General features: G+C 48.8%; 1 protein-coding gene and 1 long non-coding RNA gene across 2 annotated transcripts; both read left to right on the plus strand.

Moving 5' to 3' along the window:
* Positions 1–10,127: 10,127 nt before the first annotated feature.
* LOC136302466 (IgGFc-binding protein-like) lies at positions 10,128–15,386 on the plus strand. Its single transcript, XM_066205948.1, has 8 exons — positions 10,128–10,203; positions 10,760–11,340; positions 11,720–12,287; positions 12,488–12,681; positions 13,410–13,551; positions 14,022–14,353; positions 15,043–15,265; positions 15,382–15,386. Exons 1-8 carry the CDS (start codon positions 10,128–10,130, stop codon positions 15,384–15,386), a joined length of 2,121 nt encoding a protein of 706 aa, XP_066062045.1.
* Positions 15,387–22,687: 7,301 nt separating this feature from the next.
* On the plus strand, positions 22,688–23,907 carry LOC136302599 (uncharacterized). Its single transcript, XR_010724091.1, has 2 exons — positions 22,688–22,744; positions 23,767–23,907. It is a non-coding gene; the product is annotated as an uncharacterized lncRNA (long non-coding RNA).
* Positions 23,908–25,845: the final 1,938 nt, after the last annotated feature.

The raw sequence follows: 25,845 nt of genomic DNA on the forward strand, positions 1-25,845 counted from the left end.
GCCACCTGGATGGTCAATACCCGAGGGTCCATCAATCGAGCTGGTCCTGCCCAATCTGAATCCTTGCATACAGTGGATGGAGATGGGGTCCTTGTGGTACACGAGAGGTATGTTAGGAAAGACTGTTTGGATTAATCCCACCTCGGGCAAGGGCAAACCCATCCGTGGGGTTGTCTTTGCTCAAGGACCTGGTTACACTTGGTGGGTGATGCAAAAGGATGGGGACACCCACTGTGTATCACAAAGAGACCTTATTTTAAGTGAGAACTGTGTGTAGGATTTCATTATATATATATATATATATATATATATGTGTGTGTGTAGTTTAAGGAAGGTATTGATTTGGGATGATGTAGATGGTAATAGAATAAGGGGTGGATAATGTTCTGGGTTGAAGTATATTCTATCACCATCTTCAAGAACTGTTGAAACCAGGTGAGGCAGTGCTCCCTGCCTCCTCCACTCTGGCTTATCTTCTGTTAATGGGCCCATCAGCACCTTTGCTACACAGCTCACAGATAACCCCCTCCTGGACTACCTCCTGTTAATGGGCCCATCAGGCCTTATCACATGACTCACCATCCCATTGTGAGATGCTCCGCCCAGAGGGAGAAACCAAGCATTCCAGCCTGGATATAAGCTGAGACTCTGAACACCAGAGGGGCGCTTACCCACTGGATTCCCAGAGGACCCGAGCTACCAGACCTTTCTACAGGATCACTGCTTCAGGAAGACCACCTCATCTGGACTGCTTCCCTCACTACGCTCAGGTTGTATTCTGACTCTGTCAGTGGTCTTTTGTATTATTGCATCTATTCTAGTTTACTTTCTGTCCTTTTTTCCTGTTAAATTGTATCTCTGACTTGGAGCCTCTCATTTGTTTTGCCTTCAAACTACTACAGCCTTCAAACTACTACAGAGTCCCTGAAGGAGATTGGGAGGTCTCTGTCTCTGGACAATTTTGAGAATCTCTGTGGGGTTCAGGGATTCCTCATTTTTACGTCTTCATTTTAAGACAAAAGCCCTTCAATTCCCTGTTTGCCATCGTCTCTCCTGGCTCCAGCTGATTTTCTTCAGCTTTTTCAGTCATTTGGGCCAGAATTTCCCATTCCCTGGAATTCCCCTCTGGGACTCGGGTCATTAATTTTGGGTAAAAAACATCTGGGTTTGGTCTGTCCTTCCCCCAGGGTCATGGGGCCAGAGGGTACCATGGGGACAGTGATTCTGGGAGTTCAGGGAATTTGGGATGATTGCCGTGGGTCCCACACCTGTTGTGAATCCCTGTGGGTTCCACCCCTGTCACAACGTCCCTGTGGCACTCACACTTTTCACGGTGGGTTCCATTCCTCTCATGTCCCATCCATGACAGGACCCAGCTGCCAGTTCCCAGAATCTCTGGAGCTGTGGGTCATGCCCCTTTGCCCCCTCCCCCCCGTCCTGAAATTCTGGTGAATATGCCCAAATCTGCAGGGTTTGGCTGTGGCTTGGGTATAAAAGGAGTGATTTTGGACAAACACTCTGTGTCTGCAGGATCCCAGGAACTGAAGAGCCAAGGGGCTGGTGAGTGGGGAGGCTTCATTCCCCGTTTCTTCCTGGTTTTCCTCATTGTTTGGGGAAGGGCAGAAATTGAGGCTTTTTTCTGCCCACATTTCAGATTTTTTAACCCTTTCCCTTCCCCAGTTTTATGGCTTTTGCTCCCTTTCCCCCACAAGTTCCATAATTTTATCCTTCTTGGGAATCCCCAAGTAACCCTTTTTCTTCCAAAATGTTGGGCTTTAAACACATTTTTCCCCCATCCCAAGTTTTTTTATTTTTTGCCCGTTTCCCCCAAATCTCTGAAGTTTGCCATTTTTGTGCACTTTTCCCCCAAATTTCAGATTTTTTGCCTTCATGCCCAAAATTTGGTGATTTTTTTCCCCCTTTTTGAGGCCAAATTGAACATTTGGGAGGGTTTGTGTGGGAGCAGGTGAATGAATTGTTTTCCTGGATGTTGAGCCCCATTTTTGATCCCAATTTGGGGGATGTTGGGCACAAAACAGCCATTTTGACCAAAACTGGTGAGATTTGGGGAAGAAATCATCCTTTCCGTAAAATTTTAGTGTGGATTTGGTGGAAATGGTGTATTGTGGTGGCATCAAGGGGATGGCTTGGCAGGAAGGCTGTGTCAGCATTTTAACCTCATTTTGACAGGAATCTTGGTGATTTGGGTTTAAATTAATCTGGTTTTTAAGTGAATCTGATGAAGATAGAGACTCTGATGCGGCCTGAAGCCAGGGGGGGTGGGGAGGATGGGGGGAGTGATGGTTGCCTCAGCTGTTTAATTCCATTTTGACCACAAGGGGAGGGGTTGAGGAAAAAAAAACACTTGACCCAAAATGCGGCAATTTGGGAAGAAAAACCATTTGTATCCAAATTTGGGGAATTATGGACAAAATTCATGGAGTTTGGAATGTTTGGAGTGGATTTGGGGTCAGTGGGGGCCAAAATAATCCCCAAGACATTTCCATGGGGTGAAAAAATGCATTTGGGGGTACTGAAAGGTGTTTTGGGGTAATTTGGGTGTTATTTGAGGCTTTTGGAGACACCTCTCAGGGCTCACATGGATTTTCCCCATAAAATAATGATTTTTAGTGATTTTGAGTGTTTTTTCACAGGGATGGCACAAGATGGGATCTGGTGGCTCCTCCTCCTTCCCTTTTGTGGTAAGCAAACCCCCTGTTTTCCACACAAAATCCCCAAATTTCCTGGATTTTGTACTTATTACCAGGCTTTTTAGCATATAAAATGAAATCCTGAATCCCTGGGCTTGTTTTTGTGTGAAAATTCCCCTCTTCCCTCATTTTGTATTTTCTCCAACAACCTCTCAGCTGCAGATTTATTATTTTTAGCAAAAAAGCCCTTTTAATTTTTTTTAAATCCAAACGCCTTTGGAATCTTTTATTTTTCATGAATGCCTCAATAATTTCAATAGAAAAATCCCGTTTTTCCTCACTTTCTACAGAAAAAAATTAAAAAGTGCACTTTGTCCTGCTATTTTCAGTTTACTTTTTGGTTGTGGGTTTCTTCGTATGGTGTTTTTGTTGTTGGGTTTTTTTTGTTTTTTTGGGTTTTTTTGTGAGCTAAAATTCTAATGATGAGTTTTAGTGTTTTCCCAGGAAAAAACCCAAAAGCTATATGCTGGAATTGTATTTTTTTTTTGGGGGGGGGGGGGAAAGATCTATTTTTAAAAAGGCTTTTTTAATGAAAAAAGTTCTTTTATTTGGTCTTTGTTAATAAAAGCAGTTGGTATTTAAAAACCACAACCCCTTTTATTTCGTATTTTCCTATTTTTTTTCCAATTTTCATTAAAACCTCTTATCAACCCAATTTTAGATAGTGTTTTAAAGAAAAAAACCTTTTATTCCCTTAATATTTTTTAATTCTTTTTTAAAATTTATTTTTAAAATTTATTCATTGAGGGGAATAAAAAGCCCTCTTGAACTCTGTTTTAGGTTTCAAGTATTTTTAAAGAAAAAACCTCATTCACTCTGTTCTAATTCTTAAAATCCTAATTGCTCATTTCCCTGTTGATTTTTCTTCAAAATCCCCCTGTAAAAAACCTTTTAAAAACCCTTTTTTATGTATTACTTCAGGAAGCTTCCTTTAATCCTATTTTTTATTCACAGTCAAACCTCTTTATTCCAAGTTTTTTCCCTCAAAACATTGAGATTCCATTTTTTTTCCAAAAAAAATCACCAGAATTATGCTTTTTTTACCCAACATTCACAATTACCTATTTTTTCAATTTAAAAAAAATCTTTATCATAGATTTTTATATATAGACCGAGTTTTAATCAATTTTTATTTCATTTTGATGTTTTTTTTTTATCCTGAATATCTAAAAAATTCCTTTTTTTTTTTTTTTAAATTCGGGAGGATAACCACTCTTTTTGACTTATTTTGGGGCATAAAAGGGGTATTTTTTTGTTTTGTAACATTTTAAAAATCCCTGAAAATATTTTTAATCATTTCAAAGTATCTTTTATTTGTTTATTTTTACTTTTATTTATTTTTATATATTTTATCTATATCCATATCTATATTTCTACTTATATAAAATACCTAAAATTTTAATTGGCTAATACAATTAAATAGTGTAATTGAATAACATACTATTGACTAATAGGACAACAATTGCTTATTAATACTTACCTATAATTTTATATGTTGTGGATATATTATTAATATGCACAGACTATATAGTTATATATGAATGTACAATATAATCTTTTCTGTAATTATATTAAAAATACAATGTATGATCTATTGTTCTATAATTATGTTGTTAGTATTATTATTCTTGATTTGCATTCTTTAGTAAGAATTTCTATGACAATTCAGTACAAAATTATTTAAATGTTTATATGGATGTATAAAAGATGTGAAATATAAAAACATTTTAATATTTTGTATTCATATAATATATTAGTGTGTTTATTAATATGGCACACTATATATTGCTATTATATGCAACTATATCCAGTTATTGAGAGGTAATTATAAAATATAGAATAGATATTACTATAGATTTAATATATACATCTGTAGATTATTTTACAATGTACTATGACATAGAGTTGCATTATATTATATGAATGACATTATGTTATTGTATTGTAATGTAATTATAACTGCATGCAATGAATGAATATAAAATTTACTAACACAGTTATATATTATTTTTGTGTTAGAATGTAATAGACACTATTATAATTGTTACATTAATTACATATAATGATAGATTACATTGCAATATAGTATAATGTAATGGTATATTAATTCTATTCTGGCCTACAATATATTCTCTACCTTTGTATTTTTGCTCCTTATTGCTTATTTTTGATTGATTTCTAGAGGGTTTTTTTTCCCCAAACCGTTTCTATGAAAACAAGAAATAAAATAATTTAAAGTCATTATCTGAATATTTTAATAGAGGAAATATGAATTATCTACTGTTGTATGTAATTATAAAAATAGCATGTAAATTTGTTTTCTATTATGATTAATACTGAAATAAATTCAATAATCACAGCAGTTATTATTGTGTTACTTTAATTATTTTTAATAATTATGGATTTGGATTAAATCTTTGCTGATATTCTATTAAAATTAGGTACAAAATAATGGAAAAATTGCTACTGTATATTTAAATAGAACTATTGAACATTACAGTGTTATAATTAATAGATCTGTATAATAATAACATAGAAAACTATATAACCAAGTTATATACTGGATAACAAGTATAATAATACAGTAACAGGCTAAAAAAGTAATTGACGTGTTTTTACTGATATATGAGTCCTATATTATTAATATTTTATCAGTGTGCTAATAATTAGTAATATCCTAAAGGGTATTACATAATAATATTAATGTATCAATAACACATGATATAACAGTATAAATACCTAGTCATATTGTTGTATTAGGGAGAGTATTTTATAGAATTAATATTAGTTAATGACACATTATTTCATATTATTAACACATTGATGTATTTTAATATTTTGTCAATAGAACATATAAATAAGAGTTTAATATTTATACATTAATATTTATAGTTTTATTCAAATGTTGTTTATTAACATAATAAACTAAATATAATTTCTATTATGATTGTATGTAAAAAGAGACTTTATAAATTGGATACTGCAGTCATATCTTTAAAGTAATGTCAGTACAATTCCTACTATAAAATAGGAAAATTGGTATATAAACACATATAAAATTGATATTAAAAATCAATATAAAAATATAAAAGCCCCTTTATTCAACCCCCTTGGTTGATATAAAAATTAACCAAGGCCCCGTTTTCCCCCTGTTTTCCCAGCATTCTCCAGTGCCAGCTACCGGGGCCGGGAGTTCCTGGCCGTGTTCCCACAGAATGATGACGAGTCTTCTAGAGCCTACCTGCAGCTGCTGCTCACTTCCTATGGCCCTGACGACACCCAGGTGTCGGTGACACTTCGTGGCGGCTCCATCACCCAGAATGTCACCCTGAGGCCAGATGTCACTGTGCCCTTGCCCCTCCCCGCTAACCTGGAACTCACTGGAAGCCGCACTTTCCATAAAACCTTGGTGGTCCAGGCCAGCGCTGACATCTCTGTGGTGGCTGTCAGCACCAAAGGCTACACCGTGGGTGCCACTGCCCTCCTGCCTGTGGAGAGTCTGGGCACCAGGTACTACGTGGTGACACCCCTTGGGAACAACACTTATGGCATGGCCGAGTTTGTGGTGGCCGCCGGCGCCACCACCACCGCTGTCAGCATCACCACCACCACCACTTTTCACTATGCCGGGGCCACCTACATCCCTGGTGCCGTGCTGCGCCTGTTCCTGCAGCCCTACCACAGCTTGCAGCTCCAGAGCAGCCAGGACTTCACTGGCACAGTTGTGATGTCCGACACCCCTGTGGCCGTCCTCAGTGGCCACACCTGTGTCAAGGTGTCTGCTGGCTTTGACTTCGTGGTGGAGCAGCTCCTGCCAATGACAGCGTGGGGGAGGACCTATGTGGTGCCACCGAACCCGCTGCAGGCAGGCGCTGACTTTGTTTATGTGGTGACGGATGAAGACAACACCATCACCTACAACACCGGGAGCGGGAATGCCACTGTGGCCATGGTGGCAGGGGCGGTGCAGACGTTTGTGGTGAACCGTAACTCCCACCTGTACATCAGTGCTGTGGTGGCAGTGCAGGTGGTGTTTTTCTTCAGCGGGTCATCTTGGCAAGATCCCTTCCTCCTTGTTGTCCCACCTGTCAACGCTCACTGCACTGCATTCCGCTTCAGCAACGTGCCCAGCCAGAATAACCATGCCATCCTCATTGCACCCACCACTGCCACTGCCACTACCACCCTCAACCATTGGCCAGACAACACCGTGGCATGGCAGGCCATTCCTGGCACAGATTTCTCCTGGGCCAGCATCACCGTGAGCGCAACGATGCAGAGCGCCGAGAACTCGCAGGTGCCCATTGGCCTCCTGGTGTTTGGGTTCCAGAGTCACACTGGATACGGCTTCCCTGGGCTCTGTGCTGCCAGTGAGTACAGTCAGTCCATTGTTGCATCACTCCAACGGTTGGGTGTTGTCCAGTTGACCATTCACAGGGCTTCCCCTCCTTTTCAGTCCCCATACCGCTCTCCTGTGAGGATTTGGTATGCGAGGAGAGGTGTGAGATGGTGGATGGACAACCGGAGTGCATCCAGGAGATTTTCTCCACCTGTTGGCTTGCTGGCGGGCCACACTACCAGAGTTTTGATGGAAAATCCTTTGATTTCATGGGAACATGTACCTACACCTTGACCACCATCTGCAATCCGGATCCTACCCTTCCTGCCTTCTCTGTTGAAGTCAAAAAGGAGAAACAGGAGAACTCCAAAGTTTCCTCCATCGGGTCCATCACCGTCCATGTTGACAACATCACTGTCACTGCTGTCCGGTCAGAGAACGGGATGGTGAGGGTAAGCAAAAAACCATCATCATTCCCAAATTCCAAGTAATGTCATGGAATTTCACTGCAATTCCATATTTAGCAATGATCTTGAGGGTCTTTTCCTAAATAATTTCAGGATTTGCTGGTGTGCAGGTAACCCTTGCATGAAAACACTTCCTGTCTTCTTCATCTCCATGTATTGCCCAATTTTGATGGGTTTTGGTTGTGTTGATGGTTGTTGTTGTCCTGCAGGTGAGCAACCTCCTCTCGCGCCTCCCCATCTCCCTCTCCCATGGGAAGCTCCGCATCTACCAGAAGGGTAAATCCATGTTGATCCACTCGGATTTCAACCTGAAGGTCCTCTACAACTGGGACGATCATGTAGTGATCAAGCTTCCGGCTACTCTTTCTGGAAAAGTCTGCGGAATGTGTGGGAACAACAACGGGGACCCCCAAGATGACGCCCTCTCTCCTGATGGAAAACAGGTGTGGGATATTGTGGAGCTGGGGAGGAGCTGGAAGGTGGCCAGTGAGAGTGGCTGCTGCCAGGACACCTGCGACGGCGACTGTGGGCAGTGCAGATTGGACCAGGTGGTGGCATACAAGGCAGAAACCTGGTGTGGGAAGTTGTCCCATCATTCTGGGCCGTTCCAGTCATGTCATGACACTATCAGGCCCAATATCTACGTGAAGAACTGTATCAATGACCTGTGTGCCAATGAGGGACGTCATGATGTGCTGTGCCACGCCCTCCAGATCTATGCTGATGACTGCCAGGAGGAGGGGATCAATGTTTCCGATTGGAGGACAACAGTGGGATGTCGTGAGTAGAGGGTGGTTGGGTAAAATACTCCTTGGGGTGGGCGGAACCTAATTAATGTGGGACTGAAGATCCATGGGATCATGGGTTGGGAAAGGTTATGGCAGCAGATCCAGGCAGGAAGGCCATGGAATTCCATACAGACTCCAGAAAGTCCAGGTGGAAGGCCTAGGAAGTCTGTGGAGACCTCAGAAAACCTATGGAGCCTCCAGGATATCTGTGTAGATAGTCAAAGAAGTCTCTCCTGCCATGTGCCACTGCACCCTGACCACTGTCTCCCTCCCTGTCCAGCTCTCACTTGCCCGCCCAACAGCACCTACAGCACCTGTGGCCTTGCCTGCCCTGCCACCTGCAACATTCCTGCTGTGTCATCCAGCTGCACTGCTGTCACCACCTGCGTGGACACCTGCGTGTGCCATGAGGGCCTTGTCCTTGATGGCAACACCTGCATACCCCCCTCTGAATGTGGCTGTGTCTTTCGGGGTCTCTTCCGTGGCCTTGGTGAGGAATTTTGGGGTGACCTCACCTGCACCCAACGCTGCGTTTGTGACGCGGAGCAGCGGCAGGCGGTGTGCCGGGATTCTGGTTGTGGCGCCAAGGAGGAATGCCAAGTGGAGGAGGGGATCCAGAATTGTTATCCCAAAATTTCTGGGGTCTGCACTGCTGTTGGAGCCACCCACTACGAGACCTTTGATGGCAAGAGGTTCATCTTCCAGGGGACATGTACCTACCTGTTGGTTGGGTTATGTGAGGACACCCCAAATTTGGTGGGATTCCAGGTATTGGTGCAGAATGGCCACTGGCGTGACAAGCTCATGTCATCCATTGCTGTGGTGACAGTCAAAGTCTACAACAAAACCATCAGCATCAGCAGGGAACACCCTGGAAAAATCATGGTGAGTTTAGGGAATGATCCCTTATCTTTTCACCACATTCTGCACCTCATCCCAAACCTCATCCCATTAACAAGTGCTTAAATCTGAAATGTAATAAAATCAATGTCATTTGGGTGTTGCAGCTGTTGAAAGGGAATTGGAATTTGCCATCAGACCCAAAAGTTATCAATTTTTATGGTTTTCTCCCCAGATCAATGAGTGGTTGATCAGCCTCCTCTTGGGACTTGGACCTTCTCACCCTCTTAAATCCCAAATTTAATTCAATTCAAAATTTAATTAAATCAATGCTTTTTGATTGCTCTGGCTGTTGAAAATAGTTGGAATTTACCATCAGACTCCAAATTTGATCACTTTTTATGGTTTTCTCTCCAGATTGATGAGCAGTTAGTCAATCTCCCGTATCGCTACAGTGAAAGAAAGATTGTTGTCTATCGTGACGGGCAGGACGTGGTGGTAGAGACCAATTTTGGACTCGTTGTCACCTGCGACTGGTACAGCCACGTCACCGTCACAGTGCCCAGTGGCTTCGCCAACGCCCTGTGTGGGCTCTGTGGGAACTACAATGGCGCCGCCAGCGACGACATGTGACATCAGACCCAGATTCCTTTGGGAGCAGCTGGAAGGTCACAGATGTCCCAGGATGTGGTGAGAGGTCAACAGTGGAATGTTCCAGCACTGTTGCACCTTCCCGGCTTCAACAGCAAGTATCTGGGAAGGGGTGTGAAATTATTTTGGAAGCGGATGGACCTTTTGGAGCATGTCATGGTCATGTTGATGCCCACCAGTACTTCCAGAGCTGCATCCATGACTCCTGCCTGTTCCCTGATCAGGAAGAAGGGATGTGTGCAATCATTGCCCTCTACGCCACCAGATGCCAGACTGCTGGTGTGTCCATTGGGAGGTGGAGGACAGATAATTTCTGCTGTAAGTTGGGATAATGGGAGGGATTTTCCTTCAGCAGTATCCAGAGGATCTGCAAGTCTGCTCCAAATCCATGTATGAACAAGCCAGAGGTGGGTGTGAATCCAGTGGGAATTCCACCCAAACTCTTGGTTGATCCCATAATCCACCCAAAATAAACCCTTCCTAAGGTAGCTGTCTCATCTGGAATAAGTAACCCCTTCTAAATCTCCAGTTTCCTGGTGTTGGCTACAAAATGGATAATTTAGCGGGCCAACCACCAAAAAATGCACCAAAAATAGTGGAATTGTGTTAAAGGGATCCAGCTTGGAGGTCAGTTGAGGACCCAGTGTGGAGCAATTCTTTGGGTGAATGTTGCATTTTTCTCCATGAAAATGTGGGAAATTGGGTGGTTTAGCAGTAAGAATTCCTATTGTAATGGGCTGGCATATTCTTTATGGATGATCATTGGATCGTCATCAGATAATCATTGGGTCATCATTTGATGATGCCCCTCATCACATCCGCAGGGAGGAAAATTGAGGGTTTGCCATGAAACTGGGCTAAAAATCTCTGTATTTGGTGAAGTTTGCTCCTGAATTCCAGGAAATTTCCAGGATTTGGCTTGGAATTTCCTGGTTCCTCAGGAATCCCATTGTCTCCCGGCAGATATTCCCTGTCCTTCCAACAGCTCCTATGAGCTCTGCTCGCACACCTGCCAGCACACCTGCGGCGCTGACTCTGCCACGTGCCCAGGGCGGTGCCGTGAGGGCTGCACATGTCAGGATGGTTTCATGCTCAGCGGCGATGAGTGCGTCCCCACGTCCCACTGTGGCTGCAGCCACCACGGAGTCTACTACAAAGAGGGGGAGACGTTCTACCCCACAGAGCAGGAGATGTGCCAGTGCCTCTCTGGTGGCACTGTGAAGTGCCAAAATACTTCCTGTCCTGATGGCCGCCCTGGGAAGGTCATTGATGGTGTCTTCCAGTGTCCCTTGCAGGTGTCCAGCACCTGCGTGGCCACAGGTGACCACACCTATGTCAGCTTTGATGGGATGGCCTTCAACATCACTGGTACTTGTTCCTACATCCTCACCCAGACCTGCACAGGTGACAACGCGACATCATTTACTGTCACAATCCAGAAGGAGGCGCGGCAGAAGGGGAAGGTCTCTGGGATACAAGCATTGTCTGTGGAAGTCTATGGGGTCACCTTGACCTTGAAACAAGGAGAGAGGGCAGATGTCATGGTAAGGTGGCACTTGATGTTCCAGATCTCATGGGATGCCCCCCAAATTGGGTTTCCTTGATGCAAGAGACACCTCAGCCCATCTCCAAGCCCAGTCCATACTCCTGCCAACCTTTCTTTGTAAGCAAGGTCTGTAAATGCACTAAAACTTTGGTGGGAAAGTGTTTTCCCTAAATTTTTTGTTCTACCTCAATCAGCCACAAATCTGTGCTTCCTTGATGAGGGGAGCCCTCACTCCATCTGCAAGACTAATCCATTCTCGTCCGAACTTTTCCTTCCAAGTGAGATCCACAAATGTGTCAGAATATTGTTTGGAAGATGTTTTCCCAAAATTTTTTGTCTCACCTTCTCACTGGAGGACTCTTCCTTCTCTATCCCAGGTGGATTCCATCTCCCACCACCTCCCCACCATCCTGAGAGAGGGACAGGTCCAGGTCTATGTACATGGGACAGGTGTCCTGCTCCGCACTGACTTCGGCCTCGTTGTCCACTATGACCTTGTCCAGCACGTGATGGTCACAGTCCCCCAGACCTACATGGGGCGCCTGTGTGGCCTCTGTGGCAACTACAATGGCCAACGCAATGACGATTTCCAGCTCTCCAGTGGCCAACTGGCTCCAGATGCAACAGCCTTTGGATCTGCATGGAAAACAACAGACACGCCTTGCGATGACACCTGTCCCAAGGATGAATGTCCCACCTGCCCAGAGGAGAAAGTGGCAGTCCTCCAAAGACCCAACTACTGTGGCCTCCTCACGGCCCCCGAAGGTCCCTTTGGCTCCTGCCATCGCATGATCGACCCCATCCCGTATTCCCAATCCTGCATCCATGACCTCTGTATGATGGGAGGGGACACGCATGTCCTGTGCCAGAATATCCAGAGCTATGTCACCATGTGCCAACATGCCGGAGTCACTGTGGGGGCTTGGAGGACACCATCCTTCTGCCGTGAGTTTTGGGAGGGCACAGGGGAAAATGTCCTGTTTGGGGTTGGGAAGATCTCCAGGTGATACTGGAGTTTGGGGGGGCACAGGCGGGGAATGTTCCCTGTTTGGGTGTGGGTGACAGTGGTGACACCATGGGGTGATGGGATGAGCTTTAAGGTCCCTTCCAATACAACTCAATCCATGATTCCATGAAAATTCCAGCCCTCACCTGCCCAGCCAACAGCACCTACTCCATTTGCACTAACACCTGTGCCAACACCTGTGCTGGAAATGCCACCACCTGTCCCCAAACCTGCACTGAGGGCTGCCAGTGCCATCAGGGCTTTGTCTTTGATGGACACAGTTGCATTCCTGAGGAGCACTGCGGATGCTTTAGCGATGAGGAAGACTATAAGGTAGTATTTCTGCCCTTTTTTCCTGTTTTTAGGCATTTATGTCTTTTTTCCCTTCATTTTTTCCCTATTTTTATACATTTGCTTCCTTTTTTTCTTTCATTTCCTTCTTCCTTCTTCTATTTTTATGTCTTTAGCTATATTTTTCCTCATTTGTTTTCTCTTCTCTCCTATTTTTCTGCATTTACCTGTTTTCATGTTGTTTTCTTTTTTCCTAGCCTAATGTATTTACATTTTAAAAGTTAATTTCCCCCATTAAAAATTAATTTCCCCCTATTTTTATGCATTTACACCTTTATTTCTTGCATTTCCCCCTATTTTTCTATCTCATTTTCCCACCATTTTTCCCCTTTCCATCCCCCTATTTTTATGTCATATTTCTCTTGCATTTCCTTTCTTTTCCTCTATTTTTAGGCAGTGAAATCTTTTTTTCTTGCCTGTATTTCTCCCTGTTATACATTTGCATTTCTTTTTCTGCATTTCCCACATTTTTCCTATAATTATGCTTTTCCCCAGCATTTCCCCCCTATTTTTATGCATTTATGTCTTTTTTTCCCTGCATTTCCCCCTTTTCCTCTATTTATAGGAAAGGTAAGTATGTACATCCCTTTGCCTTGCAATTTGTTCACTATTTTCCCTATTCTTCTCCATTTATGCCCTTTTTTTCTGCATTTTTTCTTTATATCCCCTATTTTCATGGGTTTCCCTTTCTCCCTTCTCCCTCCCCACAGCCCCATGAGATGCTTTTCAGGGATCACTGCCAGCGCCGTTGCACCTGTGTCCCTGGCCAGAGCCTTACCTGCCATGAGCACACTTGCACTGAGGACGAATCCTGCGAAATCCGGGAAGGGGTCTTGGGATGCATCAATAAAAGTGAGGAAAAATGAGGGAAAAGGGGACTTTCGATGCAAAGTGGATCTGGGGATGCTTGAGGGGTTGACTGTGGAAAAAAGGGAAAGGGAGGTGGAGGGAACAGAATCCTGCGTGTGTCACTAAGCCTCAGGGATGGGGCAATTCTTCTGATGGTTTCTCCTAAGGTTTCTCCCATCCCATGGCTTCTTCTGTGGTCTTTCCCATGGTTTTTCTCATTGTTTTTCCCATGGTCTTTCCCATGGTTTTCCATCCCATGATTTCTCCCATGGTTCATTCCACTACTGTTCCCATAATTTCTTCCATACGGTGATTTTTCCTATTCCGTGGTCTTTCTCATCTCAGAGTTTTCTCTCTCATGTGAGTTACCCCCAATTTTTTCCCTATCCTTTTCCCCAGCCCATGGCTTCCTGCAGTGTTTATCTCCTATTTCACCCAGCCCACGGCTCATCCTGCTCTCCCTCTCCTCCCAGACCCCTGCAAGTCCCTGCACTGCCGCCCCAAGGAGCGCTGCCGGCCCCACGGTGCCCAATCCCGCTGTGTCCCGGCCCTGGTTGCCACATGCTGGGCATGGGGTGACCCACACTTCCGCACCTTCAACGGCCTTGACTTCGACTTCCAAGGAACCTGCACCTACACCATGGCCGAATCCCATGGAAATGACCCTGGGCTGGTGCCCTTCAGGGTTGAGGCCAAGAACGATATCCGTGGCGGGATCCAATCTGTGTCCTATGTCTCCTTGGTCAATGTTGACGTCTACGGACAACGCATCTCCTTCCGCCGGAATGAAGTTGGAAAAGTCCGGGTGAGTTGGGTGGAAATATGAGATTTTGGGCTTTTCCCCCACTTTTTGCTTCATCCAGCCAGTGCCAATGTTATTTTGGGATAAATCAGTCAGATTGGGAGATGGATTGTTGAAATGTTGGGATATTTTGGGAATAAAATGTTTGGATATGTCAGGAATAAAAAGTTGAGAAATGGTGGGAACAAAATATGGGAAAGAGAATATCTGGAAATTTCAGGAACAGAATGTTGTGATAAGCTTGGAATAAGATGTTGGGATTTGTTAGGAATGAAATGTTGGGGTATGTCAGCAATAAAACAGGATATGCCGGGAATAAGATGTTGAGATAAACTGGGATAAAATGTTGGTGTGTCTAGAGAATAAAATATTTGGGTATTTCAGGAATAAAATGTTGGGATGCAGCAGGGATAAAATACTCTGAGGTGTTTGGATATTTTGGGAATAAAACATTGGGTCATAGTGGGAAGAGAATGTTGGGGTATGTCAGTAGCAAAATATGGCAGGAATATAATGTTGGGATATGTAAGATGTAAAATGTTGGGATATGATGCAATTTAGCATTGGAATATGCTGGGAATAAAGAATGGGGCTATGTGGGGAATAGAATATTAGGGTACATTTGGAATAAAATATTGGTGTATGTTGAGAATAAAACATTGAGATAACTGGGAACGTTGGGCCGTCGGCAGGTGAATGGGGAGGTAACGCTGCTCCCAGTGCTCCTGGCAGATGGGAAGGTGCGGGTCCGTCCCAGTGGGCTCTGTGTTGCTCTGGAGACAGACTTTGGTCTCCGGATCTCCTATGACTGGAACTGGCACCTCCTGATCGACCTCCCCAGCAGCTACTTCCGCCATGTCCGCGGCCTCTGCGGGAATTTCAACCTCAAGCCCCTCAACGACATCCCCGAGGCTGGTGACAACATCACTGCCATTGTCACATGGGCCAAAAGCTGGAAAAGTGCTGACTCTGAGGCCAGTGACCCAATTTGTTGGGACTATTGTGATGGAACATGCCCAGTGTGTGATGAGGATAAGAAGGAGCTTTATGGCGGGAACCAATATTGTGGGATCATCAAAAAATCCTTCCAGGGACCCTTCAGAGCATGTCACAACATAGTGAAGCCTCAAGACTTCTATCACAGCTGCCTGTCAGACCTATGCCTGAGTGATGGGGCGAGGTCGATCCTCTGCCAGGTGCTGGAGACATACGCGGCAACGTGTCGGAAGCGTGGAGCTGTGGTCCATGACTGGAGGACGCCATCAGGATGCCGTAAGAGCTGGGGTTTTCTTTGAGAAGGGAAGGAGCCAGAGTGGGGGAGGAGGGGAATGGAGTGGGATCCATCCTGGGTTGAAGCCTTCAAATCCCTCAGGTGATCCTTGCAAGTTCTCCAGAACTGTCTTCTGGTGTTCCAGCCTCTTCTTTGTGGCCCAGAACTCACCACATCTTTCTAAGAATCCATACCACATTTTCCAGATCTTTCCCACATGAGCCAGGCCCTTACACTTGTGTCCCAGATGTATCCCACACCCATCCTGCATTTTCAAGACCCTTGCCACATATTCCAGGCCTTTATCCTTGTGTCCCAGACCTCATCCTGTGCATTCCAGACCCCATGCCACATGGCCCAGACCCTTGCCACATGGCTCAGACCTCATGCCACTTTTCCCAGTCTCTTCCCATGTTTCCCAGACCTTCCTCCTTACAATCCAGACTCTTTTTGTTTTCTAGACCCTTCCCCATGTTTGAGACCCTTTCCCAATCCCCATCCACTTTGTTGAATGCTGTCCACTCCCCTAATCCCTCCCTCACCCCAGTTTCCTCCCCCTGCAGCCTTACCTTGCCCTGAAAACAGCCACTATGAGCCCTGCGGTAACGCCTGTCCAGCCACCTGCTCTGACTGGGACAGTCCAACCACCTGTGACCAGCCCTGCATGGAGACCTGTGCCTGTAACACTGGCCACGTGCTCGGTGGCGGACAGTGCGTACCAGTGTCCCGCTGTGGCTGCACCCGTGATGGCCGCTACTACCACCCTGGTGAGGAGTTTTGGGGTGATGAGACCTGTCGCTCCAGATGCAGGTGTGACACGGAGCTGGGAATGGTGGTATGCGAGGACTCCAGGTGTAAGCCGGGTGAGGTGTGCGCGGTGGTGAAGGGCGTGCGGCGGTGCGTGGCCAACAGCCGCTCCATCTGCGTGGCCACTGGTGACCCCCACTATACCACCTTCGATGGGCACCGCTACGACTTTATGGGTACCTGTGTCTACCTGTTGGCTGGGCTCTGCTCCACTGACCCCACCCTCGTCCCCTTTGCCGTCACTGTGGAAAACAATCACCGTGGCAGCCACCTGGTCTCCTTCACCAAGGTGGTCACCATGGAGGTGTACAACATGACCCTCAGCCTCAGCCAGGAACATCCCCGGAAGGTCAAGGAAGGGATGAAGGAGATGATGGGGGTGGTTCAGAGTCATTGCATGGCATCTGGGGAGGGCTCAAAGTCATGGTATGGTCTTCAGGTGCATTTCAAGGTCATCACATGACACCTGGGTGGAGTTTCAAGTCCTTGTAAGGTGTTTAGGTGGGTTTCGAAGTAATTTCAAGGCATCTGATTGGGTTTCGAGATCCTTCTATGGTGTTCAGGTGGGTTTCAAAGTCATTGGGGTGGCATCTGGGTGGGCTACAAAATCACCTTGGTAGGCTTCAAAGTCATTGCATGGTGTCTTGGTGGGCTACAAAGCCCTTGTGTGGCATCTGGGTGGGTTTCAGGGTCATTCTGTGGCATTGGGTAAGGTTTCAAGGTCATTGTATGGTCTTCAGGTGGGTTTCAAGGTCATCATGTGGCATCTAGGTGGTCTTCAAGGTAATCCTTTGACACCTGGGTGGGTTTCAACTTCATTGTCTTGACCTCATGCCACCCACGGTTCTCTTTCCCAGGTTAATGGTGTCCTGTTGGACCTTCCCTTCACCCACAACCAGCAGCTCCAGGTGTCTCTCCGTGGCGTCCACGGCTTCATCACCACTGACGCGGGTGTCACTGTCACTTTTGACTGGTACAGCTATGCCCGTGTCATCATCCCCAACACCTACGCTGGCGCCGTCTGCGGCCTCTGCGGCAATGCCAATGGCGACCCCCATGATGACTTTGTCACCCGCGATGGCCGCCGTGCTGACAACGAGACGCACCTGGGGGACAGCTGGAAGGTTGGCGATGTCCCTGGGTGCTCACCTGGGTACAGTGAGGGCTGCCAGGTGTGCAGCGACGCCCAGAAACGTGCCTACCGTGGGGACAAGCACTGCGGGCTGCTGGTGAAGAAACGGGGGCCCTTTGCCGCCTGCCACGACGTCATCGACCCCACCCCTTACTTGGATGACTGTCTCTTTGATGCCTGCCTGTACGAGGGACACCAGGACACCGTGTGCCAGGCCATTAGCGCCTATGTTGCTGCGTGCCAGAGCCAGGGCGCTGCCGTGCGGCCGTGGCGCACAACTGCCTTCTGCAGTATGGGGAGACTTGGGGGCCTTGGGAGAGTAGGGGGCCTTTTGGAGGGCAGAGAGGGACACGGGTTAGGCAAGGAGTTTTGGGCTGTCTGTGGAGGATTCTGAGGTGTCTGGCAGGCGGAAGGAGGGTTGGGGCTGTCTATGGAGGCTTTGGGCTGTCCATGGCCGGTTTGTGGTGTTCCCAGGGGTTTTTGGGTCTCCATGGGGAGCTTTAGGGCGTCAGTGGAAGTTTTGGGGTGTCCATGGGGGGTTTGGGATCTGCATGAGGGGGTGTTGAGGTTTGGATGGGAGGCTTTGGAGTTCAGACAAGGGAGTTTAGGGATGTCCCTGGGGAGTTTGGGAATTTGGGGCCTGCATGGGGAGTTTTGGGGCATTCATGGGAATTTGGGGTATCCATGAGGGTTTTGAGGGTTTGCAGGGAGTTTTTTGTGTCCATGGGGGTTTTTGTCCTTCTCCCTTCCTGACAGGTCCCGTGTGTCCCCCAAATCAGCACTATGAGCTCTGCAGGTCCCCCTGCCCCCCCACCTGCCAAGGCGAAGCTGGACCTCAGGACTGCTCTGATGCCTCCACATGCACTGAAGGTTGTTTCTGCAATCCCGGATTTTTCCGGAGTGGGGATCACTGCTTGCCCCTCCCCCAGTGTGGCTGTGTTTTGGAGGGCCGCTACTACCCCCGGGGGGTGCAGTTTTACCCTGAGCCCCCCTGCACTCAGCGCTGCGTCTGCTCCGAAAATGGGGGGCTGGAGTGTCACCCCACTCCAGGCTGCTCCAGTGACGAGGAATGCACAGTGCAGGATGGGGTGCTGGGGTGCCACCCCCGCACCTGCAGACAGTGCCAGGTTTTGGGGGCAAGGGCTTACAGTACCTTCGATGGGCACCTGGGGAATTGTGGGGGGTCCTGCACCCTCCTGCTGCTGCAGTTGGAGAGGGGTGAGCCTGAAGAAGAGCTGGAGTCTATCACAGTGGCCTTGGAGCAGGAGGACACACAAGTGCAGCGGGTGACGGTGATGGCACACGGAGTGACCGTGGTGATGGACAGGGGACAGCAGTGGGAGGTGACGGTGAGTGGAGGGCCTGGGGCCTTGGGGATGCAAGCTCCAGTTTTGGAGACAAAAATATTTGGGGGACAAAAAGAGGGATGGAAATGGGGTTTTGGGAGGTGCAGCACTGAGGAAAGGCCTGGTTTAGGGTGAAAGCTCTGACTTTGAGGTGCATGCCCCGTTTTGTGGGTGCAAGCCATGTTTTGGGACAAAGCTTTTGGGGGTGCAAGCCTAGTTTGGCAGGTACAAACCGTGTTTTGGGGGATAAAAAGGGGTTGGGTGAAAAAGAGGGGGTAAAAATGGGATTTTGAGGGACATGGCAGTGGGGAAGGGGTTTTTTGGGGGTGTAAGGGCTGCTTTTGGGGTACACACACTGCTTCTGGTGAGCACTCTTGGGACCCTTTCTGGAGTGCTAAACCGGGGTTTGGGGTGCAGACCGTGATTTTGGGGTTGAAAACTCTCTTTTTGGAGTGTAATCACCGTCCCTTTTTGGGATGTAAACCTTGAGTTTAAGGTGCACAGAAGAAGTCTAGACTCTAGTTTTGGGGGTGCAAACCCTGTTTTTGGGGATGCAAACCTTATTTTGGGAGGTTAACCCCACCTTTGGTGATCCGACTTCCCTTTCGAGATGCTCACACCGTTTTCCCCAGGTGGATGGCGAGCGCCACTTGCTGCCGCTGTGGTTGCGTGGGGGCGCGGTGGGGGTGGCGCAGGTGGGGTCCCACCGACTGCTCCAGGTCCAGGGGGGCCCCAAAATCCTCTACGATGGCAAGGCATATGCGGTGCTTACGCTGCCCCCCTCATCCCGCTGCCCCCGGGGCCTCTGCGGCAACTTCAACGGGGACCCCAAGGACGACGACCCCGACAGGGAGGCTCTGGGTGGCCTCCCCCCAAACTGCACCCGCCTGGCGCCCGCCCCCAGCTGCTCCCCGGCCCAGGCGCGGCGCTGTGCGGTGCTGGCGGACCCCGAGGGACCCTTTGTGGGCTGTCACGGGGCGGTGCCGCCCCGCACGTACCGGGTGACCTGCGAGCGCCAGGTGTGCGGGGGAGGCGGCGACCCCTGCCCCGGCTTTCAGGGCTATGCAGCCGCGTGCCAGGCAGCTGGAGGCGCTCTCCGGGAGTGGTGGGAGACCACGGGTTGCCGTGAGTAAATGGAGGGGTCGGGAATTTGAGGTGACAGGAAGTTTGGAGTTGGGAATTTGGGGTGGTGACGTTTTGGGAGGATGGGAATTTAGGGCTCAGGATTTTTGTGGGGTCAAGAATTCTGCAGGGAGTGGAAATTTTGGTGGGGGTGGGAATCTGGAGGTCTGAGGGAGTGGAATGGAACAGGGGCTCATTCCTGCATGGAAAAAGGGGTACATGTCTGCATTTCTAAGCCCCCATCTGTAGAATGCCCAAATCACCCCTCCCCCCCCAAAACGGCAAGCCTGTGTCCTGCAGTGGAACCCTGTGCAACCAGGAGGGCCCTCCCGATGTCCCACAGTGGGAGCCCCATGGGACCACCCACCCCAAAGATGGGATGGCATTGATCCCAGGAGATACCTGTTGACCCCAGATGATCTCCCAGTAGCCCCATTGACCCCCTTTGTTTCTTCCCTCCCTCTCCCAGCTCTCACCTGCCCCCCCCAAGAGCCACTACCAGCTGTGTGCCTGCACCTGTGAGTACACCTGCGCAGGTGTGTCGGCCCCGCCCCCCTGCAGCGAGCGCTGCTTTGAGGGGTGTCAGTGCACCGAGGGGCTGCTGTTCGACAGCGCCCGCTGCGTCCCCCCGGGGACCTGCAGCTGCCTCCACCAGGGGCGCTACTTCCAGGTGGGTGTGGCCCCGGTGCCTCCCAATACAGCCCAATTCCAGCCCTAGCTCCTTCCAGGCTCCCCATGTTGATGCTGGGTCCCTTCAGTGTGCCTCCCACAGTGTTCCCAGTCCCTGCCAGTACACCCCAGTTCCCCACCAGTCCTTTCTGGTTTCCTACCGAGTGACCCCCCAGTGTCTCCAGTCCCTCCCAGTACATCCCAGTTCCTTCCAGTGTGCCCTCCCCAGTGTTCCCAGTCCCCTCCAGTTTGCCTCACAGTCCCTCCAAGTGCAACACAGTTCCTCCCCATCCCTTCCAGTCTCCCCCAGCTGATCCCAGGTCCCTCCAATGTGCCTCCCACAGTGTTCCCAGTCCCTCCCAGTACTCCCCAGCATCCCCCATGTCACCATTTCTCCCCAGTGTACCCTACTTGCCCCAAACACATCCCCCTGTGCATCCCCCTTTGCCCCAGGGTCTCTCCTCCCCTCCAGTCTCCCCCGGTATTCCCTGTATTGTCCACAGTGCCTCCCAGGGTATTCGAGTCCCCCCCCACTTTCCCCCACAGTGTTCCAAATCCCTCCCAGTTTGTCTGTGTTCCCCCCACAGTGCCTCCCAATGCATCCCAGTCCCTTAGTGGGGGGACTTAGTGTCCTTCCCCGTGTCTCCCAGCATGTTCCAGTGTCCCTCTGTGTCTCCACCAGTGTCCCCCAGCACGTGCCAGTGCCCTCGATGGGGGGACATGGGCACACACTGGGGACATGCTGGTGGTCCCCATGGGCACCAACTGGGGATATGGAGACACACGGGGAAATGGGAGACATGGGTCCCCTTCCCCCCTCCCACGACACCTCACAGCATCATCATCCCCATTTTTTTGGCCATTTAAAGCTACTTTTCCCCACTTTCTATATTTTATCCATGGAAAACAGATTGCTGAGACCATCCTGACCCCTGACTGCTCCCAATCCTGCACCTGCCGGGGGCCCGGGGGCCTCCAGTGCCGCCCCTTCACTTGTCCCTTCAGCCACACCTGCGGCCTCCGTGATGGTGTCCGCACCTGCATTGCACACCCAGGGCGCTGCGCCCTGTCCCCTGCCACCCGCTTTGTCACCTTTGACGGTGTCACTGGAGCCACCCTGGCCACCGGCATCTATGTGGTGGCCAGCGTGTGTGACCCCCGGGACCCTGCATGGTTCCGGCTGCTGGGGGACATCAGGGACATTGGGGACCAGCCGGCAGTGGTGGCACTTCACCTCTTCACTCCCCACAGCCTCATCACTGTGCGGAGGAACAGGAAAGTGTGGGTAAGTTGTCACCACCCTGGGTGGCACCCAAAAATGTCACCATCCTAAACATCCTCCTGACCTTCATTTTAATTTAAAAAAAAATCGTGGTTTTTTCCCCTAATTTCAGACCAAGTAAGAGTCCCCATGGGCTGTCCAATCCCACCAGCACCACAGGATATTCTTACCTTAATTTTGCTCCAAATTGCTCTTTTTCCTCCCTGATTTCCTACCAGTGAAGCACCTGTGTGGGTGGTGGTCACTAAGAAACATCCATAAATTGACGCACCCCATAATTTTGACCAAAGTTGCTCTTTTCCCCCCCAGTTTCATGTCAGAGAAGCACCTCCATGGGTTGTCCCTCATCCTACCCCCACCATGCCTTGACGCATCCCATCATTTGTCCACAAACTCCCTCTTTTCCACCCAGATTCCTCCAAGTAGCCTTCACCCCTGTATCACCCCAAATCCCCTTTTTTTCCCCTAATTCGGTGTTCTCCAGCTCAACGGGGTCCCCACGCCCCTGCCCTTGGAGCTCCCGGGGCCGTTGACCATCACGGAGACGCACGCAACCCTCCGGATCAGCCGAATCCCGGGATTCCTGGTGGAACTGGGCGCCACGGGGGTGACAGTGGAGGTGCCCAGGGAAGCATGGGCGACGCTCTGTGGCCTCTGCGGCGACTACGACGGTGCCACCAGCAACGACCTGCGAGGGCCCGACGGGACAGTGACGAGCGACGTGCAGGCACTGGCCAAGGCCTGGTGGGCGCCCGACTTCACCCAGGTGGGTGTCACTGGGGGAGGGGTGTCAGGGGGATTTGGCTGTCTTGGGGGTGGCAGTAGGGGGAACAGTGCCAAAAAAAAGGAGGGGGGGGGGAATAGCCTGAAAAAGAGGGAAAGAATCCCCCCAAAAGGAGAAAGAAGGCCCAAAAGATGGAAAAGAGACCAAAAAGGGGAAAAAGAGTTCCCCAAAAGGGAGAAAAGAGCCCCCAAAAGATGGGAAAGAAGACCAAAAAGAGGGAGAAGAGCCAAAACTAGAGAAAGGACCCAAAAATCAGAGTAAAGGACCCCAAAATAGTGGAAAAAGAAAACAAAAAAGGGAGAAAGAGCACAGATGGGGGAAGTAACTCCAAAAGATGGGAAAAGAGACACATAAATGAGGAAAGGAGCCCAAAAGTTTGGGAGAAGAGAACAAAGAAAGGGAGAAAAGACCCCTCAAAGAGGAAAAGAACTGAAACAAGTGGGAAATGATAGAGGAGAAAAGAGGGAGGGGAAAGGGTGGAAAGAGGCCCCCAAATTTGATGAAAAGCTCAAAATGGTGGGAAAAAACACAAAGAATGGGTGAAGGACCCAGAAAAGCTGAGGGGGGGACGGGGGAGGGGGGAAGAAGTATTAAAACGTAAGAAAGAGCCAAAAAAAAAAATGCGGGGAAGAGAGAGAAAAAGGGGAAAGAGGCCAGAAATATATGGGAAAATATGTGAAAGCGGGGGGAGGGGGGGGGTGGGACGGGGGGAGGAAGGAGACCAAAGAGAGACACCAGAAAAGGGGAAAGAGCCCCTCAAAAGCAAGGGGGGAGGGGGGGGAACGACACGACGAAAAGCACAAAAAAGGGGGAAAAAAGCGCCCAAAACCAGGGAAAAGTGAATGAAAAAGGGGGAAAGAGCCCCTCAGAGTGGGGAAAGAGACCAACAACAGAGGGGGAAGAGTTCAAAAATGGGCCTAACAAGTCCAGAAAAGGGGGAAAAGATCCTAAACCGGGGGAACTGCCACAAAGTCCCCCTCGATTTTCCCTTTCTTTCCACCCAGTGATGTGGAAAATTGACATTTCACCTGGGTGGCCGCACCCCATCACTGACGTCATCCTTAAACTGCCTCAGATCCGGAAAACCCGGATTTTTATAAACCCCGAACCTGTGTTTCGCCCCCGAAATAAAACCTGGGAGAAAACGCCGTTTGCGGGTGATCTGGAGATAAAATCCTGGGAGTTCTGGGAAAACACGAGCGTGGGAATGTGCTGAGGGCCAGCTGCGGGGCGGGAAAGGCTGTTCCCACCCTGTCCTGCCGCGGGCGGTTCCGTGTCCCCCCTTCCCCCGCCCCCCCCCGTCGGTCAATATTTCCCAACGCCTGAGTCCCACGGAGGGGAGGGGCGGGGGGTACCCGGATGTTTGGTGCCGGGGAGGGGGAGGGGGTTCCCGGACATCCGAGTCCACCAGGGAAGGTTTGTGGGATGCCAGGATCCCCAGTTCCTCCCAGTACATGTCAGTACCCACCCCCCCAGTCCCCTCCAGTGTGCCCCCCGGTATCCCCAGGCTCTCCAAGTACAACATCCCCCTACCCCCCGGTCTCTTCCAGCCTCCCTCAGCTGACCCCAGTATACCCCCATTGTCCCCAGTCCCTCCCAGTGCATTCCAGTCCTCCCCCACTATTCCCCATGGTGTTCCCAAATCCCTCCCAGTTTGTCCCAGTCCCCCCCCAGTCCCTCCCTACTGCATCCCAGTGTCACTCAGTGTCCCCCCAGTGCCCGTTTAAGCCTTGCAGTGACCCCCAGTACATCCCAGCATTCCCCAATGCCTCCCAATGCATCCCAGTCCCTCACAGTGTCCCTCTCCAGTGCCCCTCCAACATTCCCAGTGTCTTCCAGTATGTTCCAGTAACCCCTAGTGCCCCCCAATGCATCCTAGTCACACTCAGTGTCATCCCAGTGTCCCCTGCAGCCTTCCCAGTGTCCTCCAGCACATCCCAGCCCCCTCACCAGCCTTCTTGCCTCCTCTGGACACGTTTAAGCGTCTCAACATCCTTCCTAAACTGAGGGGCCCAGAACTGGACACAGCACTCGAGGTGTGGCCTCACCAGTGCCGAGTACAGGAGAAGAATTACCTCCCTGCTCCTGCTGGCCACACCATTCCTGATCCAGGCCAGGTGCCATTGGCCTTCTTGGCCACCTGGGCACACTGCTGCCTCATGTTCAGTTGGCTGTCGACCAGAACCCCCAGGGCCCTTTCTGCCTGGGCACTGTCCAGCCACACTGTCCCCAGCCTAGAGCACTGCAGGGGGGTTTTGTGATCAAAATGCAGGACTGGGCACTTGGATTTATTAAATTTCACCTTATTGGATCCTGCCCACCCATCCAGCCGTTCCAGATCTCTCTGCAGAGCCCTCCTACCTGCCAACTGATGGACAATGCTCCTAGCTTAGTGTTGTCTGGAAATTTGCTAATGAAAGACTTTCTTTCTCTTTCTTTCTTTCTTTCTTTCTTTCTTTCTTTCTTTCTTTCTTTCTTTCTTTCTTTCTTTCTTTCTTTCTTTCTTTCTTTCTTTCTTTCTTTCTTTCTTTCTTCTCTCTTTCTTTCTTTCTTTCTTTCTTTCTTTCTTTCTTTCTTTCTTTCTTTCTTTCTTTCTTTCTTTCTTTCCTCTCTCTCTCCTGCTCTTTTACTATTTGTGCTGGTTTTGCATTGATTGCCATTTGGTGAGGAGGGAAGAAGCCACCCATGTAAAAGATTTTTCTAAGAGAAGCTGCTAACAGTTTCCTCCATTCCATGACAAATCCAATCAGTTACTAGTTTTGAATACTGACACCTTTTTATGACTTACTAAAATATGGATATTGATCTACTATCAATACCCTACTGTGACGGAAAAAAAGACTCTAACAGTTTAGGGTTAGAAAGTGCATGTTTAATGCGATGCTGGGCAGGTGCGTGGGATCACTCCCTAATACGCACTACAAAATTACAGGTGGTTACAGAGTCTATTTATTTACAAAAATGTTGAATACACAAAATACTAATCCATATTCATAGCATCAACACCTCCCATTCTCCACTTCATATTATAATTAGCTATAAAGCTGTTAACCATGTGTAGTTTGTTCCTTGAATTGGGTCAG

The sequence above is a fragment of the Chamaea fasciata genome, unplaced genomic scaffold, assembly GCF_029207755.1.
Source record: "Chamaea fasciata isolate MVZ Bird 193981 ecotype frontalis unplaced genomic scaffold, bChaFas1.0.hap1 SCAF_29, whole genome shotgun sequence".
Classification (NCBI taxonomy): Eukaryota; Metazoa; Chordata; class Aves; order Passeriformes; family Sylviidae; genus Chamaea; species Chamaea fasciata.